This window comes from Tursiops truncatus, chromosome 5 (genome assembly GCF_011762595.2).
Source record: "Tursiops truncatus isolate mTurTru1 chromosome 5, mTurTru1.mat.Y, whole genome shotgun sequence".
NCBI classification, from domain to species: domain Eukaryota; kingdom Metazoa; phylum Chordata; class Mammalia; order Artiodactyla; family Delphinidae; genus Tursiops; species Tursiops truncatus.
In genome coordinates, this window is record NC_047038.1 from 134790963 (window position 1) to 134817346 (window position 26384).

General features: G+C 50.9%; 2 protein-coding genes across 14 annotated transcripts in view; one reads left to right on the top strand and one right to left on the bottom strand.

Annotated features, from left to right (window-relative positions):
• SPMIP2 (sperm microtubule inner protein 2) overlaps positions 1-4015 on the top strand; it is a 193471-nt gene extending 189456 nt beyond the window's left edge. Inside the window, exon 5 of the mRNA XM_073805614.1 lies at positions 633-4015. Coding sequence (XP_073661715.1) covers positions 633-671 — 39 coding nt within the window. The 3' untranslated portion in view covers positions 672-4015. The remainder of the gene's footprint in view (positions 1-632) is intronic.
• Positions 1-26384, bottom strand: part of FNIP2 (folliculin interacting protein 2) — a 135963-nt gene that overhangs the window by 55711 nt on the left and 53868 nt on the right. For 10 of the 13 annotated variants that reach the window (XR_012332203.1, XR_012332202.1, XR_012332201.1 and 7 more), the window contains exons 2-8: positions 21894-22020; positions 18889-19017; positions 15908-16008; positions 14867-14938; positions 12810-12910; positions 12553-12642; positions 10959-11030 (exon numbers count right to left, since the gene is read on the bottom strand). Coding sequence is in view for 10 of the 13 variants with exons in the window: in XM_033857414.2 (XP_033713305.1) it covers positions 10959-11030; positions 12553-12642; positions 12810-12910; positions 14867-14938; positions 15908-16008; positions 18889-19017; positions 21894-22020 (692 nt within the window). In the remaining 3 variants the exon portion in view is untranslated. Of the gene's footprint in view, positions 1-10958; positions 11031-12552; positions 12643-12809; positions 12911-14866; positions 14939-15907; positions 18407-18888; positions 19018-21893; positions 22021-26384 lie in introns of those variants that run through there. The other 3 variants (XM_033857417.2, XM_033857415.2, XM_073805612.1) reach the window with 2 other exon arrangements.

Sequence of the window (26384 nt, forward strand, 5' to 3'; positions counted from 1 at the left end):
TCCACGGAAGTACTGCTACTGCTGCCCGGGAGCCGGTGCCGCACACGGAGCCGGCTCGCGCGCGTGTGCCCCCTTGACTGCTTGGTCCCCCTGTGTCTCGAGGTGGAATCCAGGCAGAAGGGTACTTGCCCCGCAAAGCACCCTCTCCCGCCGCCACCTCCAGATACACGGCACTTCCGCCCCTCACGACTCCCTCGGCTCTGCAGGAGGCACATCTGCTCCTAGACGTGCTTTCTGCTTGGATGACTCTGCCCTCAGCCGCTCTGCGGCCGCCGTCGCAGCGTGTCCCTAGGTGTGGCCGACGCCCAGCCCCACCGGTCCCCGTCAGGGCAGGCAAAGGGCTTCTTTCAAACCCCGGCTGCTTGGAGGAGCTCTGTGGGTTTGGAAGAACAGAGGGACGAAACAGATGTTTTCCCCTTTACCCCCCAGGGTCAGGGAATCAGGACACTGAAACGTTACTCAGTCGGGGGCAGAAGGGAGTGGAATGCGCCAGTCGGCTGGCTGATGTTTGCACAGGCGGATCACAGGGCACCAGGCCGACTTCAGGAAGTGCAGTATACCATGCTCATGGACACCCCTCGGAAGGCAGCTTCTCCACGTGAACGGTCGCACTTCTATTCACACTCTTACAGGCAGATGGAAAGAAGCTGAGTCCCCGACGTGAGTTCTGAAATCCGACTTGCCTGGCTGCCAGTCAAGTGTCTACAATGTGCCAGGCGCTGTTCAGCGCACAGGGATCCCACACGGAGCTGAAGAGCTGTGAGACCAAGGAACCCCCGGCCACAAGGTGAGATGCTAACAACTCAGGCTTCCTTCTGTCCACCGTAGAGGTGCTGTGAGCATCCACAAGATGCTTTTCTTCTGATCCAGTCAACATGCCCAGGACATGTGTCCAGATTCCCTGTACCCAGGACAGCGCCTGAGACACAACGGACAATTGATAAACGTTGGCTGAGGTACGGCGTTTCTGCGCTGAAGTGTCACCAGGTGAGGCTGGCTTGTGAGGCTGGACTTCAACCTCCAAAATCAAATCCTGGTTTCAAGTATCAGTGAGTAGGTAATTTTACTGAGAATTTTGAAGGGAGATAGAAGAGAGTTTTTCCTCAAAGTCACACAGTACTACTTAATAATAAAAAAAATCCTAATTAGACATGTCTGCCTCACCCCCAAGTTTTCAAAATCCCTTATAAGACCAGAAGATCCTCACCCCCTAGTCCCAAATCTTCAGGGTCCCATCTCTCTCCCGATCTTATGCTGGGCATAACAGCTCCTTCTTGGCAGGTAGAGGACAGAGGTGAGTTACAGTACTTGTATTATAAGTACTTTTTTTTCCCTGATCACAGAAGCAAGATGGCGATGACCCTGAGGACTACTTCCTTCTGGAAGTCGTATTGCTGCATGATTCAGTTTAGTAAACCAAGTAAGACCCATGCTCTTGTTCAAATCCCAGCTCCACCACTCACCGGCTGGGCCACTTGGGCAGTCCACTTAACCTGTCAGCTTTCTCATCCGTGAAATGGGGGGCAAAAAAGGACCACACCACAGTACTTTTTGTGAGACCTGCAACCTGCTAGTGGGCTACGAAGTCTTTAGCGGATCAAAACTGGTATTTTAAAAAAGGAGCAGAAAAGAAAATAGAGTAGGTTGCAGCGTTAACATTAATTGGTGACACTTTTGTTTGTTATATATAAAGATGTTTGTTACTGGATCATGATGACGAAATGCATTAGCGTGGGTTGCAGACAAAAGAACACTTTGAAAACCACCGACCTATTTCATATGGTTCCTGTGAGGATTAAACAGATCAATACGTGTAAAAATATGTGTAAAGCACTTACCCCAGCACCCCATACAGTAAATGCTAGCTACTCACTCTCTCTGATAATTCTTGGAAAAGGTGGACTAGGTAAGATATTTCAGAGTACTGAGAGGTCATTAATTCTGATTAATTATGAAAAGAACCAAGAACTTGTAACAGAGACATGAAAAAGGCAAAAAATTAAAATAATAAAAACCCAAGGAGGATGTTCCCTTTATCCCTACTATAAAATGCGGAATAATAATTTTTACGAAATATAATCTAAAGGACTGGCTTAGTGCTCTCCAGCATTTCCTCAAAAATATTTTAATATCATGTAGTAAGGTTTCTATGTAAAAGTACTGCGGTATATGTCGTCAATCAGATATTCTAGGAAACAATACAGCTACAACTCTCAAATGCAAGAAGAGGCCTAATTTTGGCTTGTAACCTATTGCCATTTTCACGAGAAAAGGGTGGATTCAATCACCACTTAGTGCGCGTGACAGGCCTGGGCCGTGGTCTTCAAGGCAGTGCAACGTGGAGTGGTGCTGGGGCCCTGGTGTACGTCCCCGTCGCCAGGGCTGCGTCAAGCGTGCCCAGCTGTTTCCCTACCTTTGCTAAGGGGACTGGTACCTCCAGGACACCGAAGCGCTTCTGCATGAGAGTTACATGGGGTGGGTCCCAGCTTCGTGAGCCAGGTAGAGAAATTCTCCAGCTGGTGCCACAGTTGTAAAATGTGCGGCTTTCGGTTAAATTACACCTCGGCTCAGTTTCAGCTTTGAAAGTGCTACGTCTGACACTCCTTAATATTTTTAGTATCACTTTTCTTTTTAGAATAATTTTACAATTAGAACAAATGTTAATGCATACAGACTGCAAAGACTTTTGGAGTTTTGTACATTAATAAGAAAATAATTTGAGCTTTCATCCCCACCCTCCTGACTGAGGGGGCTCTTCAGCGAGCATCTATTTATTCCCGCAGAAATTAGCAGTAAGAAAAAAGAATAAGTCTAAAGGCTTAAAAGTGCTGATCGCTGGCTCTTCTTGGCCCATGTCATTCAAGTTCAAGATAAATGTTTAACTCTCTCTGGAAATACGTTTGCTGTTTGGAGAGTTTACTAGAAACACCGTACTGATGATCTGACTACAGGATTTGGATTTGAACAAATGGTGCCCTGAAACTCTTAAATCAAACCCATTCCCTCAACACACACTTTCTGAGCACCTACTAAGAGCCTGGTACCACCTAGGCCTGGGGCAGAAAGTTACAGCATAGAGACAGTCTCTGCCCTTAAGAAGCTCACACTTGTGGAATAAGTAAACAAGATGATTTCAGACGGTGATAAGTTCCTGTGATTTTCTTTAAGCAACTAGGGCAAAGGTTTACTCTCTCATCAGCAGTCAGAGAACACCCTTGTGAAAACGGGACGTTTCAGCTAAGAGTAAAACGCCAGCAAGAGGCATCCATGGAAAGCGCATCCCAGATGTTCCCTAGGAAAATAACTAGATCGTCTCCGTAAGTCTTTAAAACAATCCATGTGTACTCCTCCTGGTACACATGGGGGACATATCCCCCCGCCTCACTCAAACATCCACTGAGCATCTCCTATATGCCAGGCGGGATTCACGCTGCTGGGGATGGAGCAGTCAGCGTGGCACAACAGGTGGGTCTCTGCCCTTGGGGAGCTTCTAGGGGAGGAGAAACAAAAATCCCCAAGGAGCAAGCCTGACACTGGAAAAGGAAGTGCGAAAGTCAAGCGCTCAGAAGCTGCTATAATTCCTTCAACGGGAAGAATTCTGAGGTTGGCTTGTTTGTGTATCTGGAAACACTGCCACCAAAATGAAAACAGGCTAATGTGACCAGGCCCCTATTCCTGCCCAAGCTCATCGTGCACACTCCCCTCACGACATCCAGCCTTCCTCTGTTCCTGGTACACAACGGTCTTTCTGCGCCCCACACACAAACCTGCAAAGCCTGCTCCCACCCCCGGGCTCTGCCCCAGCGGCCCGCAGGCCTGAGATGCTCTTTGCTCTGGCTTCACCAAGCCAGCTACCAGGGGCACTCAAGTCAGCTGAAATTTCAGCTTCCGGGAGAGGCCTTCTTTGAGCACCCTGGTGGTGATGAGTGCCTGCCTACATTTTATAGTCTTTCTCTGTGTCCCCTTTATTGAATACAATTCCATGTCTAGTTGATCACTGATCTATCCCCACATCTGACAAAAATGTCTGGCACATAAGACGCTTAAGAAATGTTACCGTATGAAGAACGAGAAAATGATTATGTGAAGGACAGTGATGCCTGTCTTGATCGGCAAGCATGGCGGAAACAAAGCATTAGAATACAAATTTCTAGAAAGAGTTCAAAGCCTGAATTTATTAAAAAGTTTCCTATGGTCAAAGCTGTATGCAGAGCATGTGGATTTTCTCTCCCCCCCACCCCCCATTAAAAGAAAATCTTTCTTCTGTTTGGTGGTAACGTGAAGGTGATGGTGGTGGTGATGATGTTGGTGAAGGTGGTGGTGGTGATGATGGTGGTGGTGGTGATGGTGGTGGTGGTGGCGATGATGGCAGTGGTGGTGGTGGAGGTGGTGGTGGTGGTGGTGGTGGCGATGGTGGTGGTGGTGGTGGAGGTGGTGATGGTGGTGGTGGTGGCAATGATGGCGGTGGTGGTGGAGGTGATGGTGGTGGTGATGGTGGTGGTGATGATGGTGGTGATGGTGGTGGAGGTGATGGTGACGGTGAAGGTGGGGATGGTGGTGATGGTGATGGTGGTGGGGATGGTGATGGTGGTGATGAAGGTGGTGGTGGTGATGGTGGTGGTGGTGAAGGTGATGGTGGTGGTGGTGATGTTGGTGAAGGTGGTGGTGGTGATGGTGGTGGTGGTGGTGGTGGTGATGGTGGTGGTGGTGAAGGTGATGGTGGTGGCGATGATGGCGGTGGTGGTGGTGGAGGTGGTGGTGGTGGCGATGGTGGTGGTGGTGGTGGAGGTGGTGATGGTGGTGGTGGTGGCGATGATGGCGGTGGTGGTGGAGGTGATGGTGGTGGTGATGATGGTGGTGATGGTGGTGGAGGTGATGGTGACGGTGAAGGTGGGGATGGTGGTGATGGTGATGGTGGTGGGGATGGTGATGGTGGTGATGAAGGTGGTGGTGGTGATGGTGGTGTGGTGAAGGTGATGGTGGTGGTGGTGATGTTGGTGAAGGTGGTGGTGGTGGTGATGAAGGTGATGGTGGTGGCGATGATGGCGGTGGTGGTGGTGGAGGTGGTGGTGGTGGCGGCGATGGCGGTGGTGGTGGTGGTGGTGGTGGTGGCGATGATGGCGGTGGTGGTGGAGGTGACGGTGGTGGTGATGGTGGTGATGATGGTGATGGTGGTGGTGATGGTGGTGGAGGTGATGGTGACGGTGAAGGTGGGGATGGTGATGGTGGTGGGGATGGTGATGGTGATGAAGGTGATGGTGGTGGTGGTGAAGGTGATGGTGGTGGTGATGATGTTGATGATGGTGAAGGTGGTGATGGTGGTGATGGTGGTGGTGCAGGTGGTCATGGTGGTGGTGGTGAAGGTGATGGCGCCCCTCTCCAGAACCAGGGGGACAGAGACCCCCATGCTGGCCCGCCCGGAGCACCACATCCCAGGGCCCTCTCTGTCCCGTCTCTCACAGGCAGCCTCACTCTGTGGGTCATGAATCTCTCTTTGCCCCCACTCCGTGTGTGTGTGCATGTGCGCGCACGTGTGCGTGTGTGCCATCTGTCTTCACACCCAAACGGCAGAGTGGCCAAAACTCGGGTCCTGTCTGAACACCATGACGACGCGTGCTCTTGTCCTGAAGGCTGACCGTAAAGCACTTAATAAACGTGTCTGAACATACGAGCTAGACGTTCTCCTCACACTGATGGTTTTACTACTTTCCAGGGCACAGAGAATGAAGACATTACCTTCCTGCCCGTGGTCTGAGTGTGCTGCTGGGGGAGGGAGTCAGCAGCTGGACGGAGGTGATGGCTGACCAGGCTGGGAGGCGGGTCCCAGCCCCAGCTGCCTGGACCTTCCTCTCCCCCTCGCCACGACCGCCAGATTGCAGCTTCTGCCCCACGCCTGTCCTCTTTCTGAACTACAGCTGACTGCTCATGGCTGGGGCACTGCGGGCACTTGTGACTGAGATACTGGCCCAACACCCGTCTCCCCAGGCGCCTCCTCCCCCGGTATGGGGCATGCCCGCATGCCCCACTCGTCGTCCTGTTAGAAACTGGAAAGTCGCCCTTTGTCCCCCCGCCATGCCCTGTGTCCCATTAGTCCCCGAGCCCCTCCAGGACCACCTTCCAGCACGGCTGAAACCCATCCCTCCTCTCTCCCGAGACCGTACCTGAACATTCCTAAGAGCAGCCACTCAAATAACCTCTTGAGAATGAATTTATCTTTCTGATTCATATACGCACAGGGGACACATTCACAGTGTCCAGAAAAGAACGAGAATGCACTCCCCCCATCCCTGTCCCGGGGGGACCCCTTCCAGACACATGCGATGAACACGCTTTTCTATCTTTATATGTGGAGAGAGATCTTGTATATGCCCTTTTGCTCTTGAAACATAAATGACCGTTTACTGCAACTCACTGCTGATCAACTTTTCTTTTTCACTTAGAAATATATCTAAGAGAACTGTTCTATTTCGAGGCCTGCTAGGCTGCCGTGCCCTTCCAACCGCCGCGTGGGGCTGCTCTGCGGGACGAACGTGACGTAAGCAGGCCCTGGATGAACATCTAGGTCCCCTCCAATGTTCTGCTAGTGGCAACAGCTCATCGTGTGAGTTTCCTACTCCTACTTTTCACCCTCCACACAGACACTAGAAAAATGGTTCTCAAACTTGCTATAAGTAAAGTCTATGAAGATGAACATCAGATTTTATAGATGTCTCCCTCACTTGGCTTCCTTAATACAAAAAATCAGGAAATAAGGCAAAGACCGTTGAGTAAACTGCTAATACTCTAATGTAAAAAGCACTGTGAGCTTGGTATTGAGTTTGTTCCTTTACTGAGGAAGTGTCTTTAAAAAAAATAGGTGGATATAGTCTAACCCATTAAAGCAGTAAATGGGATATCCTTGTTATCGCTCTATTCCTTATTGTGCGTGTGTGACAAGCTATGTAAAGAGACACTGGGGCACTTATCGTGAAGGGTAAAATGCATGAAGGCACAGCTCAGAATTAAGATTTGATTTCCTCTCTTATTATAGTAAAGCTACTGAATAACCCAGAAAAAAAAGTTGGCTGTTCTTCTCAGGTACTATTCTAAAAAGGGAAAGGGGAAAAAACCCAATGAACTGTTTTTAAAAATTTTATGCTAAATCAGATAATCCTTTTACACTAGCTTTACAAACACATGCGTGTGCACGCGCGCGCACACACACACACACACACAGAGCGGTGAGTTCGGGGGAGAAAAAGTTAATGGGAAAAAAATCTGTCTTCTGCCCACCTCCCTCAGTCCTGTACCCCCTGCCCAACTGATCTACTTTAGCAGCGAATATATGGGTGCAGTTTTTTCTGGAGCAGTTGGCGAGGCACCAAATAGACCTAAAATATGGAGCCAATCAGGTTCCCCCTTTAGCTGCCCCGAACAAGACTAAGTCCAAGGGCTCACAGGGCGCCGGTGCCTTTTGTGATGAGGCTCGCCCCCCCCGCCCCCCAGTCCCTGACGCTGCGGGCACATTTTACCCGGGCAGCCCCAGGACCTACACCCCTGCGCAAACGAGCTTCCGAAATGGCGCTTTTGCTCGACGCTGATGCAGTTCTTTCCTCCCTCCCAGCTGTCGTCCCTCGAACACCCCCATCCCAGGCGCCACCCCCAGGCCCCCGGCTCCCACAGGGCGGGTGAGGCAGCACTCTTCGCCCGCTGTTTTAACTCTGGGTTTACGTGGAGCTTCCTGAGGGCGGGTGCTAAGGGTCACTCATCTTCTACATCGCCCCAGTTCCGGCAGAGCCTGCCAGCCTAGGGGGTACAAGATTGTTATTCAATAAATGTAATAAATGTGGCTTCATGGCCTGACTCAGGGCTACCCTGACAACCCCTTCCCTTCACCTCGACTGTAGCAAACTGGCCCAACTGTGGAAGCCACCACAGTAACTGAGCTCTCCTACAACAGAGGGCCCTCGGGAGTGCAAACCCAGACAGCGCTTTGCAGCCCCGGGGCACACGGTGCGCGAGGGGCACGCGGTCAGCACCCACAACATTCCTCCCTGGCGCGGGCGGAAGACAGGTGCGGGGAAGGGGCTGGCAGAGGGCGACAGAGACCCTCGGTGTCTTGTCTTTCTGCCGGGGAACCGTACTGTGTGCTCTCAGACTCTTCATCCGGATCGAGTTCCCCTCTGTAGAGGATGATTTAAAAAGCAAAAAACAAACATAGAAGCTTTTCTAAAGTTACTTCTTTACTGAACTACTGGGGAAGAAAAAGACTCTGAGGTCACTCTTCAGATGTGACTTGTGTGTTCAGAGCTTTGGCGCAGCCGCCATGCAGCCCGTTCATCATGAAGATGAACTGGTGTCAGCTGTGACTTCAGAGCTTCTGCTGGCCTGGTACTGACAGCTGCAAACATTCCCCATCTCCAAAGGCGCCAGCCTAGGTAACCTTGGCAACGAGTGACGTCTGCGGGACAAAAGGTCAGAGGAACTGCACACAAGCACTGCTCTCTCGTTTAAAAAAGGCGTTTCCCACAGGAGCACTGGGGTAAGCACCCTGACGCTGCTGTGTGTGCCCTGCGATGAATCCATTACCTAAACGCGCGGCAGGCCGGGAGCCGGGTGTCTCGCCACGGGGGGCGGTTTGCAGATAAGCCGGGCGGGGAGGGTGGGACGGCCCACGGGCTCACAGATGGCGGGCAACACGGAGAAATCCGCAGCACTCACGCGTCGATGAACGTAGGTGCGGGCGTCGCCGACAGCAGTACGCACAGACACGCAGACACACAGCCGGCACAAACCCACACTCCTGCTTGCTGGCATCAAGGTGCAACAAGCGTATCTGGGGTCCAGACCCTGGGACCTAATTCCGTCTCCAGTGAAAGGACAGGGCAACACGGAGACACAGCTGATTCTAGGGATGGGGCAGGACATACATGAGGCACGTCTGGAGCATCCTGCAGTGCCAGAAAGCGAGGAAGCGCTCCACACACACACACACACACACACACACACACACACACAGAGTGAGAGACGTTAAAGAAACACTGGAGCCAATGGAAAGCGCTTCCACGGCCAAAGCTGGAGCCACGTGAGCGACAAAATAAAGCAGTTCTGGGGTGACCTGAAGGGTAAAGTAAGCACTCTGAGTCCATATTGATATGAACGACTGACTGGCTGGACGGATGAGGAAGGAGGACAGGCTGCCGCGCAGAAGAGCTCCAAGCCGCTGACGCAGGGCCCTGCCCGCAGCAGACGGGGAGAGGCCACACAGACACCGTGCCAGCCAGGTGACCAAGGCCACCATCAGCGGTCCTAACTTACGCTGACAGCACATACCCTTGGTCGGGGGCAACGAAAGTGTCACTGAACCTCCGTGACCTCTCTTCCAAAACGCGGTCCACTCACGTGCGGAGCATTGAACAAATTCCCACAGCTGGCTGCTACTTCCGGAGACTGTCACGGTCGTCACAAAACACAGCGAGTCTGAGGAACTGCCTGAGCCCAGCAGAGTCAAACAGACGTGACAACTGACCGCCCCGTCTCACGGGCTAAGGTGTTAATGACGGGGGGCTGTACCGCAGCTCCCCACGACCGTCTCTATTGCTCTGCAAACCTACCACTGTTCTGAAAAACAAATCTATTGAAGATATTTGCCCCGTCTCTCAACTCTGCAGACAGGAAGTTACAAATTACAGAAAACAGGAGTAACCGTGGCTGTAATTTCTCTCCATCTTCCACTGCGAATTCAGTTCAAACAGTCATTGTCGCTGCTCTGCTCCAGGACGAGGACCCTGGTCCACACAGTGCGGGCGATGTGAGGAACCAGCCACAGCGGGCACACGAGCGGCCTTTGGTGGAGGGTGACCCTCCCAGGGCTGACCCGGGGGTTTCAGAGCTGCTCCCGGGACAGAAGGGGAGCAGAAGGCCCCCAGGGGCCCCGTGCAGCCAGCCCCCCATCTGCGTGGACTCCCAACAGGAGGGCGGGAGCCTCAAAGGAGACACGGCGGGTTCAGGGGCCGAGCTGCCAACAAAGCCAAAGTTCACATTTGCGTCACGTTCACCTCTGCCCCCTCCTCCCGAGAAAGCGTTCAGATCCGTTCAGATCCGGCTGCTACTGACCTTTCACTTCAATGCCAACGCGGCCCTCAACTGTCCCGCTTCTCAAAGGGCAAGGGACACTCGTCTTAGGAGCAATTTAGAGTGGAACCTGGGACCCTCTGCTGCAGGGTTTGCACCTGGACACACCTCTCCTCCACCCACAGATACAAAGAAACTATAAGGGACTGAAAATAACTGGGGGCACGCACAGTTGGGGCACATTATGGACAAAAGATACAAAGAGACCAAAAAACCCAACTGCCACTTCTGAAGAGGCTGGAGCAAAAACAGGGGTTCAGGAGCAAAAGCAGGGCACTGCACACGCCATCTGCACTCAGCACCACCTAAGGGGCGGGCAGAACACCTAAGCCGCCCCTCTGGCCTGACCCCTGGGCACACCCCTGCCCTCACGCCTTATAAGGAACTAGCTCATCCCCGCTCAGGAAGCGAGCCAGCAAGGGAACCTGTCCTTTGGTCTCCTTCCCTCATGGTGCAGCAGGGGCCCCAATAAAGCCTTGCCTCAATTTCTTGTCTGGCCTCTAGTCAATTTCTATTGCTCAAGGAGGCCCAGAGCCCTGACATGAGGAGAGAAGGGGTACAGGAGACAAAATCTAGAGCGTCCCGACTCCAGGACAGAAGCAGGTCAGCGGACAGCCCCCATGGTCACAGCCAGAGGGATTCCCATGCACACTGTCCTTCCCCTGGCTGGGTGCTCAGGACCCAGAAGGTCCCAGGGCCACTGGCTCAAGGAGGCTCCCCCCTTTTTAGCGGCACGCTGCTTGATGTACGTTCGTCTCGCGGGAGCCGTCCCTGTGCACGTCACACCCAGATCTCAGAGGAAGGGCTCGCTCCACGGGCGCTGCCAGCAAGAGGAAAGCACGTACCTGAGCGGGCGATGCCGCTGTCCCTGTCTTCGCTCTGCCCTCTGCTCGGCATGTCGACCGGAGTGCTGTGCACTGCAGGAAGCAAGGAGACCTGGTCACGGGGCTCGCAGAGGCGGGCTGCTCAGACCGCCTGCGCTCGCTTTATGCCCGCTGGCGGTGACCGCACGAGGACACACAGGGAGGGACGGGAAAGCAGAATGCAGTTCAGAAAAGACGGGGGAAGGAGGGGGCAGAGGCCAGCGACCACCTGCCCGTGCCTGTCCCCCGGCAGCACTACAGAGGCTCTTCCGAGGGCCTCTCGCCTCTAAAAGAAGCCGAGTCATCAGCTGTGAGGACACTTCATACGACGAGCAGACATCCTCGAGCAGACGCTTTCAGCCATTTTCCTCATTAGTAGTAGTTAAATAGCATTTAAGTATTTCAGTAGTTTCAATGTACTGAAATACTGCAAAATATTAATAAGTACTTTCAAAATGCTTTATAATCAGTTTCAGCAGTAACTACAGGCAACCTCGAGAAGAGAAAGGCTTGAAAACCATTTCAGGAATTTAAAAAACCCTTCTGTGTTTTATAAACCCTCTCTTGGCAGACAGAAACACTTATATTCATTTTCAAATATCTCTTCCTCTGCCTCTTTTCCATATACACCCGTACACGACACTACTGCAGAGGTGCTAGGAAAACACTCTAAAGGACTGCAGACTTCCAGGAATGCTTTACGTTGGTCTCAACTGTGTACTGTTGAGCTAAACGGTAGCTCCCACGTTGCTACCGTAAGCGTTCTGGTGCACGAGAAGCCCGCCGCTCTGCCTGATTACTACACTTGCCAGCTACTCTGTGAAGCGTGTTTATTTTCACAATTTTAAAGAGAGTATATAAACATGCTATCCTCACCTGGAAGTAGGCAGGAGGCTGTCAGTCAGTTAAATAGGGTGCCTAGCATAGTTCGGCTACGGTGAAAAGCAGAATGCAGAACACCGTCTGCGGTAAACACAACCCCTAACGTTAGCAATGAAGGCTCCCACGCTAGTTAATCACGCCAGCCTGCGGCAGACATTCGGCAGCCTGGGCTAGACGGCCAGGCCGGTCTCAGGATGTACCTACCCAGAGATGGAGGTGGCTACACCTGTAAAGAAGCTGGAAAGTACACTTGAACTACTTAAATGCTACGGACAGAGAGAGGGAGGGGGGAGGGAGAGGCCCGTCTTCCATGCTCTTGTTAGAGTGACTTTTGAAGAGACAGTGCAGGTAAGGGTGCAGGTGAAAAATGGATCAAAGATGCCACGGCAAAGAGAAACAGTTCACGGCAGCGGAAGAGGCCGAGGAAAATCGGAAGATGTTATCCTCTTAGAAACACGAAGGGCTCATTTCAGATCCAAACCGGCTTACGCCGCGGGGGTATTAGCAGAGACGTTTCCAACAGGGGTTCTGGGGTGGAGGTTTCAGAACGCCAGGCGCTCGGCAGCATGTGGAACTAAACATCTCACGAGCCCCTTGGATTTCTAGAGAGGCGCCCAACAGATTTGTTTCTAAGAACCTGCCCAGGAGTTACTAACGTGTGCAGGTCGCACCATACTCAGCATTCCACACAAACCTGCAAAGAAAGAGGCACTGCGGCTGAGCCGGAGCGGTCCTCCTTCAGCCGCCCCCGGGGGCAGTTTGCTGCCGCATCCCTGCAGCACACCTGGGGCGGAGACACACACGGGGGCGGACAAAGTACACACACAGAAATAAACGCAGATTAAAGATAATGCCACAGCAAAACACCACCACAAACTCAAAGAAAGCAAAACGGACACCCACGGCGGCGGGACCCGGAAAGCAAGGCCCCGCTTACGTGGCGGAGTTTACCTAGGTTACTTCCAGTACGACAGGGGCCCAGGTTATTCTGATTTGTGTTCAGTTTCCCCAGGTTAGGATCTTGGTTGATGTATTCGAAGCTGTCTTGCAAGCTAAGTCCAGAGAGGGAAGGAAGGGAGAGAGAGGAGAAAAACATCAAGGGACGAACAAAGCTGTTTGCTAACAGACAACTTTTTCTTCATGAATTAATAATGTCTCACATCTACCGAAGAGACTTAAACTTTAGGGGAATTTGTTGCAGGAAAAGACAAGAGAGGCTCTGGGAGGGAGTTCAACCTATAGAACTAAATGACACATTCCAGACAATTTCACAGTATTATGTAATGAGGGACACCGAATTCTAAAATCTTCCTCTGGTGACTGATACCTAGGATACGGCTATTCATTTCAAGGGTAATTTTACAGAAACCCTCAAAATGAAATTCATTTTAACCCTTAGTTAACATCCATGAGCAATTCAGCAACCTTTTTCAGGAGGAGCATATAACAGAAATTATGATTCTTACAGGAGTCTGATTTCACAACTTCTTAAAAGTTAGAATTACTCATAAACACACGTGAGAGAAGCAGCTTTTAATAATTTATTGTATTTGTTAACAAATGAAATAAAGATGTCGAGGATAATATAGCAAAATGAAGCCAAAATACTTTTTACTTCAATCTGAGCTTGAGATTTAATTAGAGGGAGTTAGTATAATAAATGTTCAGGTAATATCAAGGGTCAGAAAAATAATACCTCACAAAAAAATAAATATCAATTCCTATACTGGCTTAAGTCATGACAATCCAGCGTTAAATGCTCAAAAAAGTAAATTCATTATTCTGTTGAAAAGTAAGCAGACTTACTCAAAGGTACCCAAATTTGAAGAGGAACATACTTTTAATTTCTTAGGATTGTAAAAAATAGCAGCCTTCATTTGACCCCTAAGAATACCCCTTTAATTTACAATAAACATTTCTTCCAAACTTACCCAAGTGTAATAAATGTTCTGCTGTTTTATTCAAAAAAGAAGTACGTGAAATATTTCTGCTTGAAAAATTCAAAATATATGAACAGTTGTGCCAGACTAAGAGTTAAGTTAGACATTTAAGTATTCTTAGTCGACACAGAAGTGTAAAATTAAGAGGGGGAAAAAAACTCGGGAGTGGGCTTCCCTGGTGGCGCAGTGGTTGAGAGTCCGCCTGCTGATGCAGGGGACACGGGTTCGTGCCCCGGTCTGGGAAGATCCCACATGCCGCGGAGCGGCTGGGCCCGTGAGCCATGGCCGCTGAGCCTGCGCGTCCGGAGCCTGTGCTCCGCAACGGGAGAGGCCACAGCAGTGAGAGGCCCGCGTACCGCCAAAAACCCAAAAAACAAACAAACAAACAAACAAAAACTCGGGAGTGAAAATCAAAATATTGCCTGGCCTGAGTCCTCACCGACCACAGAGGTTACACGGATGGCTCAGACAGACGATCCCTCCTGCCATTCAGGTGCCTCTCAGCTTGGGAAACTCACCCTGTGCCTCATTCCTTCAGAAATAAATAAACGAGCAGACTGACAGGTGAGATTTTTTTGTTTAGTTTTGTTTTGCTTTGGTTTTGGTTTTGGCCGTGCCACGTGTGGGATCTTAGTTCCCCGACCAGGGATCACACCCGGGCCTCGGCAGTGGAAGCGCAGAGTCCCAACCACTGGACCGCCAGGGAATTCCCAAGATTTTTTTTTATAAGATGAAATAATATCCTTTTCCCCTTCACTTTTCATTTTCCAGGGAATGAGAACATGGTGACTGGCAGTAGGAACAGAGTGGGTTAACAGGTGAAGACCCCCAATATATGTATGTAGACCATCACTTGTCTTTAAGGCCACCTGCTAAGGTCCAAGGCCTCTTCATACTCACTATGTATTGGACAAAGGCCACCTTGAAAACCCCTTTGTTAATGTGGACTCATCCTGCTTCTAACTTCAAAAAGCCTTATGGCCCTCAAAGAACGACTCTACCCAGAAACAGCCACTTGGAAAATTGGGGGGGGGGGTGGGGAGGGGAGGGGGAAAATCCCGCACTTACTTATTTGTACTCCCACAGAAGCTGCCCATTCTGGCGGAGAAGACTTTACTAACCATCAGCTGTGGAGGAGAACTGGAGAAAAAACAAACGGACAGAAGAGGGAGAGATGCATGGGGGTTTTTTTGTTTTTTTTTTAACTTTTTCTCAAGCTTTTATTCATTTCTATATCTTATTTTACAGAAAATGAGATGTGCATTTTTCAAATCACTGTATCAATGGGGTGTCTAGATTTTTTTCTAATTTTATCATTTTAAAATCCCAAGAATGTTAAAACCCTGAGAGAGAGCTATGGAGACACTGCCAGGGCCGTTTTCCTTGGGAGTAAATATTTCAGATGTACAAACTTCGCTTCGCAGAAATATTGCAAAGCAGAAGTTTGTTTTTTTCTCAGGGTATATTTTCCACCTGCCATGTGGCACAGATGAACAGACAGAAGGTTATAAGTGCAGGATTGGGAAAAGGCTTCCTTTCACACATCGTAGAGCTTGTGCTTCCAGCGAGTTAAATTCTATCCTGACATGCAGATAAGGAACGTGTTCTTTAATGTCGTCACATTCTGCTTCTTGCAGAAACTTTTATTCTAGACACCATTCCCTAGAAACAAAAATAAAACTCGGCATGCGTTCAATAATTTGAAAAAATATGTATCTCAGTACAAGGAAAAAATCACGAGAAACTTTAATCTGAAAATGGAAAATTTGTGAAATTCTGACTTTTTAAACTTAAAATATTTGAATAACTCTGATTAAAAATATTGCTATTACTAACCTAGCAGATACTCAAAATGCTTTGGTACGCATTTTTCAATTACGGTACTTAGCTAAAGCTTAGGATTTTGTCCTGCTAAGCTGATTCAAGGTCAGAGTGATGTAGAAAATGTCAGACTATTTGAACTGCTAAAGATATGCAAAAGGTATCAAGTGCTAGCAAATACGAGATGACAAGGTTTAGATTATTATTTTACTGCATAACAGTTTTGCGCATGTTTGAATGGAGTCATCATCCCCAAGCCACGTCTCACGAGCAGGGGACGGAACTCACCGTATGTAGTGAATCTTCAGGGTGGAGCCTTTGTAGCTCATGGCGACCGAGCCGAACATCATCTCCCCAAGCATGTTGACATCAGAGGCGGGGCGCGTGTACTACCAGACGTGCAAGAAACCAAAATCGTGTCGAGTACAACACGATAGAAAATAATGTGCAATTTTGTTGGTAATTAGAACCATTTCTCAAAGCAGCAACTGATCAATTTACAATCTTAATCTACAATGATGACTGCCTACTCTTTTCCCCAAATTATCACTAATGTTCACGATTTCTTCTTTATACACTATATCCTCGTACAGGATGCAAGCGCTTTACCAGAGTTCACTTTTAATCTGGTTATGAGAAACAATGACTTTCATCGTCCCCATTTACAAAGTCTAAATAGAAAGATTAAGTGACGGAAGAGGCAGAGTAACTCCTCCTGATACTAAGAACACATCCTGAAATGAAATATAGCTCAGGGTTATCCAACCAAAATCAACGTGTGGAACAAAAATGCCAGTCGGTGTGGGCAGGGTTTCGTGGGTCCAAAAGATAACCGACAGTCTGGTCACCCCAAAGTTTGACTGAAACATTTTTAAATTTTTTGACCCCCTAGCTTCTGACCAGTCTTCGGCGTCCCCTTTATCACCGCAGAGGGTGGACGGCACCTTCCCCCATCCCCCGCTATTCAAACGGCTCCTGTCACAGCCAATGGGCGCTTCCCAGTTTGCTCTATTAAACGTCTCACGGTATCTGACGCACATAATTGCTCTCCTTTTTATATTTTTTAAATTACTTTTTTTTTTTTTTTAGAAAGGCAGACTGCCACGTGCAGCGCCTCATTTGGATGTGTCTGGAGTCTTGGAAGCTCGACTACCCTACGTTCTCCCACAAATGGACCTTGAGAGCTTGTCTGCAGGTTCTAGCAGGGGAGCGCAGCTACTTGTATACCCCTGACCGAAGAACGGTCCTCCTCTATCGCGGAAGGTCGTCCTCTCCGACCGAGCGCGCAGCTTCGGGAGGGATGCACCTGGAACGGTGAGGGAGGAAGGGGACACCCGCCTAGCCAGCCCGATCGGCCGAATCAACCCTGGCGATCAATGGGGTGACAGATGTCGCAGCCAGATCGCCCTCACATCCTGCTCTCCCTTTTATTTTTTATTTATTTTTTTGCGGTACGCGGGCCTCTCACTGCCGTGGCCTCTCCCGTTGCGGAGCACAGGCTCCGGACGCGCAGGCTCAGCGGCCATGGCTCACGGGCCCAGCCGCTCCGCGGCACGTGGGATCTTCCCGGACCGGGGCACGAACCCGCATCCCCTGCATCGGCAGGTGGACTCTCAACCACTGCACCACCAGGGAAGCACTGCTCTCCTTTTTAAATCTCTACCTTCTCAAGTCATCCCTTGTACAAGGTCACTGTCTGCGTCCTCAACCGCTGCTGTGATTCCAGTTATTCCCGACGGGAACCCCCATACCTTCATCTCGGGGCCTGGACTCCCCTGGAGCTCAGGCGGCTGGAAGCCAAACGCCCTCACTCACATGACGTAACACTGTGCGTACTGTGAACATATGATGACACACAGGTGCATGCGTTTGGATACAGGATGCTCAGCTCCCACTGTAAGTGGTGGTGATGCACACTGAGGATGGATGTGAGTGTCAACCAAACCAGTGCGCATGACACCTGCACGGCCTGACTGAAACCGTACCTCCAACTCCTGTGACCCAGGCCACCAGCCAGACTCTCTGCTGCCTCGCTTTCTACCCAAGCAAAACCATGGCAATCAGCCTTTCAACTCCAAATCCACACGCATACACGTATATATCCACACACACGGACACACATATACACACCTACTTACACCTGCTTGCAAAGGAGGAAAGAGGAGCAGACATCTATCCGCCTGATTTAACGAGCCTGCTACCAACCTCTTCTCGCTTCCTGCAGACAGAAACTAACAGGCTTTCACCTTCTTTATGAATAACTTCCACCCATCACCTCCATTTCTGAACCTGCTTTTTCTTGGGGTACAAGGTCCACGTGCCAACTGCAATTCTCAACTCGCTGAAAATTTCACTCTATGCTGTTGTAACCACATACTGCTTTGAGAGCCGGCAGCTCTGTGGAATAAGGGCAGACGCACAGCAGCGATCCTGACCGTGAAACGAACAACATTCTATACACCTGTGGCTGCTGGTATACACCTCCCTGGCTTTGCTGTGTCAGCGACACGGCAGACAGAATTCCTCATAGCTCCGAAGATAAAAATAAACACTCATATATCCTCCATCAGGTAGTACCCTTCTGCTATTCAATATTTATGAAACCTCTTTCCTTGCGCCCAGCTGGCCAACACTTCTCAGTATACCAGCCCTTCACACTTGCCACTCCAGTTGGGTCTTGCCTTCCCAGCTGCTCCTATACAAGCCTTTCTTCCTTCCACGGCAAGTGCTACTTTCTCAGGATGACAATATTCATCCCCAGAATCCTCAGAGCTCTTAGAAAAAAACCTGGAAAACACATGCGCATTAATCTGGTTCTGACCACCAAGGAAGCAGAACAGGAGGGTTTACCTCCTTTGCAACATTTCTCTTCATTCGGTGTGTGTTTCACGGGATCATTGCTGCTCCGTTATAGTTTTTATCAAGAGATAAAGCCAAAGTGTGAGCACAGCACTGGCCTGAAACACCTAAGAGCCCGTTTTGGGGGGTTTTTGTTTATTTGTTTGTTCCATTTTTATTGGAGTAGAGTTGATGTACAGTGTTGTGTTAGTTTCTGCTGTACGGCCAAGTGAGTCAGTTACACGTTATACACACATCCCCTCTTTTTAGATTCCCTTCCCATAGAGGCCATCACCGAGTCCTGAGCAGGGTTCTGGATACGTAGTCTCCTATCCCAGGGACGGGGCCCTCAAGCAGCCATTATCCCCGAGGAGAAATGGCAGTAAATGGCTCCAGCCTACGGGGCATTCCGCACGCAAGGGTGGTTGTACCTGGTACTTTGGAAGCTGCTCCTTGGCGTGTGGTAAAGATCCCCCGGAAGAGCCGTGGGAAGAGAGGCTGCCGCTGCCACCGCCTTGACAGCACTTGGCTGGTGTTTTCGTGGGGACGTCCTCCGCTTTCTGGGTGAACAGGGAGAGGAGGGTAAACACACCGCCCCCGCTGAGCATACCGGGCTCCCCAGCACACGCTCACTGGGGGCCCCTTTCTCACATCGCTCTGTTCTGTTGAGCCTCAGCTGCATAGAAAAACCGGGACGTTGTTGTTTTCTTTTTAACGAGGACAAAAGAGTGGTTCCTGTGAGTCTATAACATTTGGAAGAGGAAGATGCTGAGAAGGGTGACAGAGGTGGTGGGTTATGTATTAAGACTGTTCTCTTTATTTTTTTATTATTATTATTATTATTTTGGCAGCACGGCTTGCAGGATCTTAGTTCCCTGACCGGAAACTGAACCCAGGCACGCTGAACTGGAAGCACAGAGTCCTAACCACTGGACCACCAGGGAAGTCCCCAAGAACACTTGACGTTTCAATTCATATTCTAAAATCATCGATGAGCTCTGACCTCTGTTCTGGTTGTTAGAGGGTTTTTTAGTACTAGGTAGAGTCATAATCTATAAAATTGATGAGGATACAGACATTGCTTCAAAGTTAAATTTTCCCCAAGCAAACGGAATTGAGAAGGCAGAAGCATTTATTCATTTGGAAAGACCAGCACGTGCTTTAATGACACACCTCCCCCCGCACGGCTTTAGAGAAAGTCATGAGGTCAAGCTTGTGAAAGATGAGGACAAGATGCTGGAACGGGGGCTGCTGTGATTACACAGCATGTGAGGCAACACGGCCTTCAAAGGTCACGGCTTGTAGAGGATTAGCTACTACACGTTCCCTTCATGGAGTTCATGGCAGATTTTTATGACAGTGACACAGAGGCATAAGGATACACCTTCACTAACGTTTCCCTTCCTCCTAGGCCAAGATGCACTACTCCCTGCAGAAGCAGCCTGTACCCTCCGTGATGCGTTGTTTCTATCCTGAGTCTTCTTTGCTTTTTTGTGCATAGATTTGCTTGGAAAAACATGAATGCAAGTGCAGCTTGTCTGATCTCCAGTGTGACAGTCACACTGATGGTCGAATGCAAATGCCTGCAGTCACGTGCCTGCTGCTGACTCCTGACATTTCGTGCCTGCCCATGGGGTGGGGGGCTGAAGATGGGGGAAGAACAGAAGGGGAACAGGAAGCCTGCCCCTAGCGGTCGCGGGCGGGATGGCGATCCACGGCCCTGCAGGGCCCGGAGTGACACGCGGTCCACACCCGCCCCACACTGCTGGGCCCACTGGCCGCGCCGTCCACAACTGGCGACAGCTCCCGGTACAGTGAGCAGAGCCCCCGCTGGACTCCCTCTGCAGCCTTGGGCAGTTTCCAAGCCTCCCCGGGCCCAGCTGCCTCTGTGAGGAAATGAGTGCGTCCATCCCAGGAAGCTTCTGTTCCAGACTCCGGGGTCATCATTGCTCCTACAGACAGGATTCCGGTTATTTTTGCAAACCGGTGAGAATTTTTTCCCTCCACCTGCTACCACCATCAGGAACCCTAGTGACGGAGCGTGGGTGTGCAACTATACCATCTGTGCAAGGCCTTGGGGAGACAGGAAGTGATGTGGGAAAACAGGGGGAAGCCGTGTGCGGTCCACCAAACAAAGGGCCGAGTGCTGGCTCACCTGAACTAATACCAATCTACCATGGCAGCCTTCGCTGAATCACCGAGAGACTTCTCATCCCCCCTGCTCCAGCCACCCACCTAACAAGCCCAGCAATGGCTGTAATGATTAGCTACCTGGCCAGCTTCCACGTGAAAGCACCACGGGATCTGCTCAGCTAAACCGCCTTTAACCAGACACTTCCTTCCCGCAGAAACAACCGTATCAGAAGCAGGACGAGACCTCAGCCCTGACGAGACCGAGACCCTGACATAAACTATTCAGCTACTTAGCTGCACATTCTCTAAACTGCCAGGATTCGGTCAGTACAGGTATCAGGTTACTGAACATGAAAAGAAGGAACACAAAGGGATTTATTTAAGTTGTAGACATCTGAATAACTGCTGAAAGGCGACAAGTCAGAAGTACACTGGATGGCCACCCTGAAGACTCACAGGAAGGACTAGACCCTGCTCCTGCCTGGACACATCACTCTACCTTTCCCATTCTGGCTCCAAGGGATCAAGAGCTGCTCTGTCCCCACTTTACCCACCCTCAGACCTCCACGCCCCATACCACCACCACCAGCACTACGACCACCACCATCACCTCTGTCACCGCCACCATCACCTCCATCACCATCACCTCCATCACTTCCATCACCATCGCCTCCACCATCACCTCCATCACTATCATCACCTCCATCACCACCAACACCTCCATCACCACCACCATCACTTCCATCACCATCATCTCCATCACCACCCTCACCTCTACCATCACCACCACTACTACCCCCACACCGCCCTCCACTATAAAAAGGAAATAAAACTTCCTTGGTCAAACAGGCTTGGGTTGCAGGCCCTTCTGCAGACGACAGTGCATGTTAGCACCCTGCAGCCCCGTGGCCAGGAAAGCGCTCCAGTTCTGTCTAACCCCGTGCTATGTATCACCTCTTACTATCTATGGGTGATACCAGACCTTCCCTTCAGGCGAGCGCTTCATGAATTTTAGCATTCTCAGTCTTCCCATTAACGGCACACACTTGGCATCAGAATCCTACTGGATTGCAACTTACCAGCAAAGTCACTTCTGGTAATGTCTAAAGTACGATGCTTAACATCTGCACGATGACTCGCTAACAGTCTCACCTGTGTATATTAATAAGAACGCAAATGGGGTGGGCGGAGGGACCTCTGCCCGTGTTTCCTCTGAACCACTGACGGCGCTGTGCAATTCAGCCCAAAGAGCAGGCAATGGACGAACAAACAAAAAGGACGAAAGCGAATCCATAGTTCCTACCTGAGCTGCCGCCTCCTCGATCTTGTGAACAGCTTTAGAGTCAAACAAGACTTGTCTGCCTCTCCTCTCACAGTCCTGGTAAACTATCAGGCGAATCTCGTTCAGGTCCAACTCCGAACAGGACCAACTGTGGATTCACAAGAGAGAAAGAAGTCGTGTTAGCGGCGACGCTCGGGATGGTCGCAGGCAGACAAGTCTCCCAGCCGGTGTCCGCCTGCACACGGAAGCCCCAGTGTGCAGAAGGCGTGATCCCCACAGACCCGGGCACACGGCCCTGTCCGTGGACTCCGATGGGCCAGTGCCCATGACCAAGGCTGGGAAGGCTCCTGAGATGATAAACCACTGGAGAGAAAGCTTCTCCTTCCAAAGCAACTTTGGGCAGAGACATCAGGCAGGAGCGGCCAGGGCTGCGGAGGGAGCTGAACCCGGCGCCTGGGTTCTGGGGGCGTCACAGCTGAGGTCGGAGGCTCTGGAGCGTTCACGCCTCTGCACCATCGGGCCAGGAACCTGCAGCCTGTCAGGGGAGCCCTCGCTTTTCCTCTCCCACCCACCCAGGCTCAGGACAAACAGAGAGGGCTCACGTGTCCTGAAACTTAGCCTTTTCTTGTATCGTGGCTGGTCTGACACAGAAGTTTGGAAAACCAAGTGCATCATGGTACAGCGTCTGAATGGCGGAAAATGACCATCGGCGATAAAGCCAACCCAAAGCCACTGGGACAAAACTGCTCCGAACGCAGGTTCGTTCTCGAGCAACAAGTGAAATCAGAACGCGAGGACTAAGAAAGGGCAACCATCAAGATGCTCTGCTTTGGGCCTCTTAAGTTATGTGTCTGTTAACCAGTCGACACAGATCTGAGTGCCTGCTGTGTAACCGTCACTGTGCTCGAAGCTAGAGAGCGAGCAGTTGTTTAACGAAGCAGACTTTGTCCCTGCCCTCAGGGAGGACACAGTTCAGTGCGGAACACTGGGCGAGTCCTCACGTGTAACTACAGATGTCCAAGTGCAAGAAAGAAAAGGATGTGGTAAGACTCATATTTTCAAGTTTAAGCGGTGCTGGGGAGCGGCAGGGAAGTCCCTAGGATTTAAGGAAGGGACATTTAAGCAGGACTTGAAGAAGCAGGAGTTAAAGAGAGGTAAAGTGTGGGAATGAAGGACACAGCAGGAAGAGGACGGGATGGAGGAGATGCAGGAAAAGACAGGCAGAGGGAGACAGCGAGCTGCGGAGGGCGGTGGGCAGGTGGCAGCAAGGGCCAGCTCATCCCTGAGCGCAGGCGACCAGGTCGGGAAACTCAGCCTGCACTTTCCCAATTTGCAGCTCTAAGGAAAAGAGGGCTGGGGCGGATTAAGACGAGAAGCAGGAGGGCCAGGTAGAATTTACTCTTCAGAGCTTGGGTCCTTCAAACCGAGGCTAGAGTGACGGCAGCCGGGGGGAGGAGAGGGGATGGGTACCGGCGGCAGGTTCATGTGGATAGAGGCCGGCGGGCGCCAGGCGCTGCGAGCACAGAAGAGGAAGGTGGTGGCAGACGGAGAGTTAGAGGACAGACAACATCACACTGTAAAACTAAGAGATGGTGTAACAGACTGAAGTCACACACATGTGGATACAGATACACATCCTCTGAGATCCGTTTCTCCAATAGTGCGATGGACATATTAACACCAAGCTCGCAAAGCTGCCGTAGAAACTAAATGAAAGTGCTTTACACAGCGGCTGAAGCAGGTAAGCGCTCCGAAATGCTAATAATTACCGAAAGAACTGTTCATGCTAACGACTTTTTAGAAACATCGCTACAGCAGCTGGTCCCCAACCACGAACTGCGCATCACTGGTCCTCTCCTTTTCAGGCTGTGGTAGTCAACACAGAACACATGCTTTTCGGGGAGCAGATCTGTTGTCTTAAATCCTAGCCTCCAAAACATCAAGTGCTGGTTGCACCTTCTCAACAGCCTGTGCTCTAAGCTGCCAGGCCCGGCACCCTTGGTGCTGGTTTTTTTTTTGCGGTACGCAGGCCTCTCACTGTTGTGGTCTCTCCTGTCGCGGAGCACACGCGCAGGCTCAGCGGCCATGGCTCACGGGCCCAGCCGCTCCGCGGCATGTGGGATCTTTCTGGACAGGGGCACGAACCCGCGTCCCCTGCATCGGCAGGCGGACTCTCAACCACTGCGCCTCCAGGGAAGCCCTGGTGCTGGTTTTGCTACAACTCGGCAAGTCTGTTTCAGAAGTTGGTCGTCTCCTGCTCTCGGTCCAGGCCCGGCTGGTTGGACACGTCCCCCTAACCCACACTGGGCTGCGCAGTCGGGGCCTGTTTTATAGCCGTCGTGAGCTGAGAGCTGACCTGAGAACCGAGTCACCAGAGGAAGCAGAGGGGAGCCGTCAGCCAGCTCTCTGTCACCCCAACCCGACAAAAGTCCCGAAGGAACCCTGACATTTTACACCAGGTCATTAAAAACACCCTCTGCGATTACTAAAGCACAGTACACAGGTCGAAGTGATTAACATCGAAAAAGCGACAAAGATTTCATGGCTTTTTGTTTTCATGCTCAATCTGTTTTGCCCCAACAATGACATCTTGTCAAAACAGCGTTATCATTTCCAAAGCAACCTGCTCAGTCCTTATTTCTGAGGGTTAACAGTGACTCAAATGTCAGTCGAACTGAGGACAGCCCCTCTGGAAGAGCTACAATTTAATAATGATCACAACACCCTATAAAACATTTCACGTGATTTTTCAATTTAAAAAGATGAAAAGAAAAGACGTGGGAAAGGAAAACCATGTATGTCAGATGGTCCAACTTTTTGACCATCCGAATACTTTATAAAGCATTTTCTAAAATACGAGGAAAACTCTATTTTTCTTCTTGCACATGAATAGCGTCACTGATTTAACACCTAATTGTAATTCTGGCGTCCCCCGTCTCTGACCTTAGAGGGAGTCACAGTCCAGTCACCCGGGACAGGAAATGCAGGCGGTTAAACGATGCTTCCGAAGGAAGCAAGCTTGGGTCCCCCCTGGGCTCTGGCCTCGCCGCGCGGCACAAGGACGACAGGCGCTCAGGTGCGGCCCCCCAGCACGCCGCGGGCTCCTCCGTGCCACCCTCGAGTCACCCGTGGCCACAGCCGTACATATTCCCTTCGTGCCCACACTCACCCCAACCCCCAGACACCGTTCCTGGAGCTGTGCTGAGGGCGACTCTCTGCAGGATTGCAAGAGGCTGAAAAATGAGCCTTGGGCCTTTGCCGTAAAATATCTGGCTACAGCTGTAGAGACACTTACTCTCATCAGAAACACCCTGTGTCTTGGCTTTTGTTGAAAGCAAGGGAAGATCACTGCCCCTGGCATCGGGGGACACGGCATTATTTGTCTACTTTATGGTCACAGCTGTACGACCTGAGGCAGAAGAAAGTAAGACGGTTTGTCTACCCTTCCCTACTGTAAAATTTCAACGGAAGTACTTAGATAGACCCTTTCCAGTTTTAAAATTCCATGATGTGAAGATTTGCCCGGTTGGAACTAAACCAGATCTTGTTTCTGGAACTGGTCATCAAGAGCGCAAAGTGAGGAACCAAAGTCTCAATCACTTACCTGAAAGGTGACAAGCAATAATCGTTCAAATGATTGTAAGTAGAGAAAACAGAATCGTCTTTAAGGTAGATATAGCCATGTGCTGCGGCTGAATTGTGTCCCCCCGAAAGAGATGTCCCGTTCCTAATTCCTGGTACCTGTGAGTATGACCTTGTTTGGAAACAGGGTCTCTGCAGATGTCATCAAGGCGAGGCCATCCTAGATCAGGCTGAGCCCTGATCCAAGGACTGGTGTCTTCTTAAGAGGGAAATCTGGACACAGACACAGGGAAGATGGCTGTGTGATGTCAGGGGCAGAGATCGGAGCTGCGGGCTACAAGCGCAGGAAAGCCAAGGAATGCTGGCCCTCGGGGGGAAGGGGGTGGATACTACAAATAAGAAATGTCCTTATTCCTAAGAACTTGAAGAGGCAGGCACGTCGGTGACCAGAGAAAACAAGAGGACAAGGAACAGGAGACGTGCCCGGGAGAAGCAGCGTCTGGACTGGAAGGAGTGAAGGGTGGCCAGGCTCGGGCGTGGTGGCGAGTGGGAAGTCGCTGCAGGCCGAGGGCAGGGCACAGGCCCACGGTCGAGTGGCACGGTGTCCAGGGGTGGGGCGGCTAGGCTAGGGCTCTTGCAGCAGGACCGCACAGAACTGGGAAGTTCAGGACTTCCGGAGCAGGACCCTGACTGCTACGTCAAGGAACGTGTGTCCGCTCCACAAGCGATGGGGTGTGTGCCATTCCAGCCTCCTGAGAGAGCGACTGACACGATCAGACCTGTGCTAGGAGAGGACTGAAGCTGCCTGAGAAACCATCTTCTGGGAAATGCAGAGGGGCCCTGACCTGCGCACCCAGGGTTTCCAGGCCTTGAGCTGGCAAGGACCAGGCCAGGAGGTGTCAGGTTTGCTGCAGTGATTTGTCCCCCGGG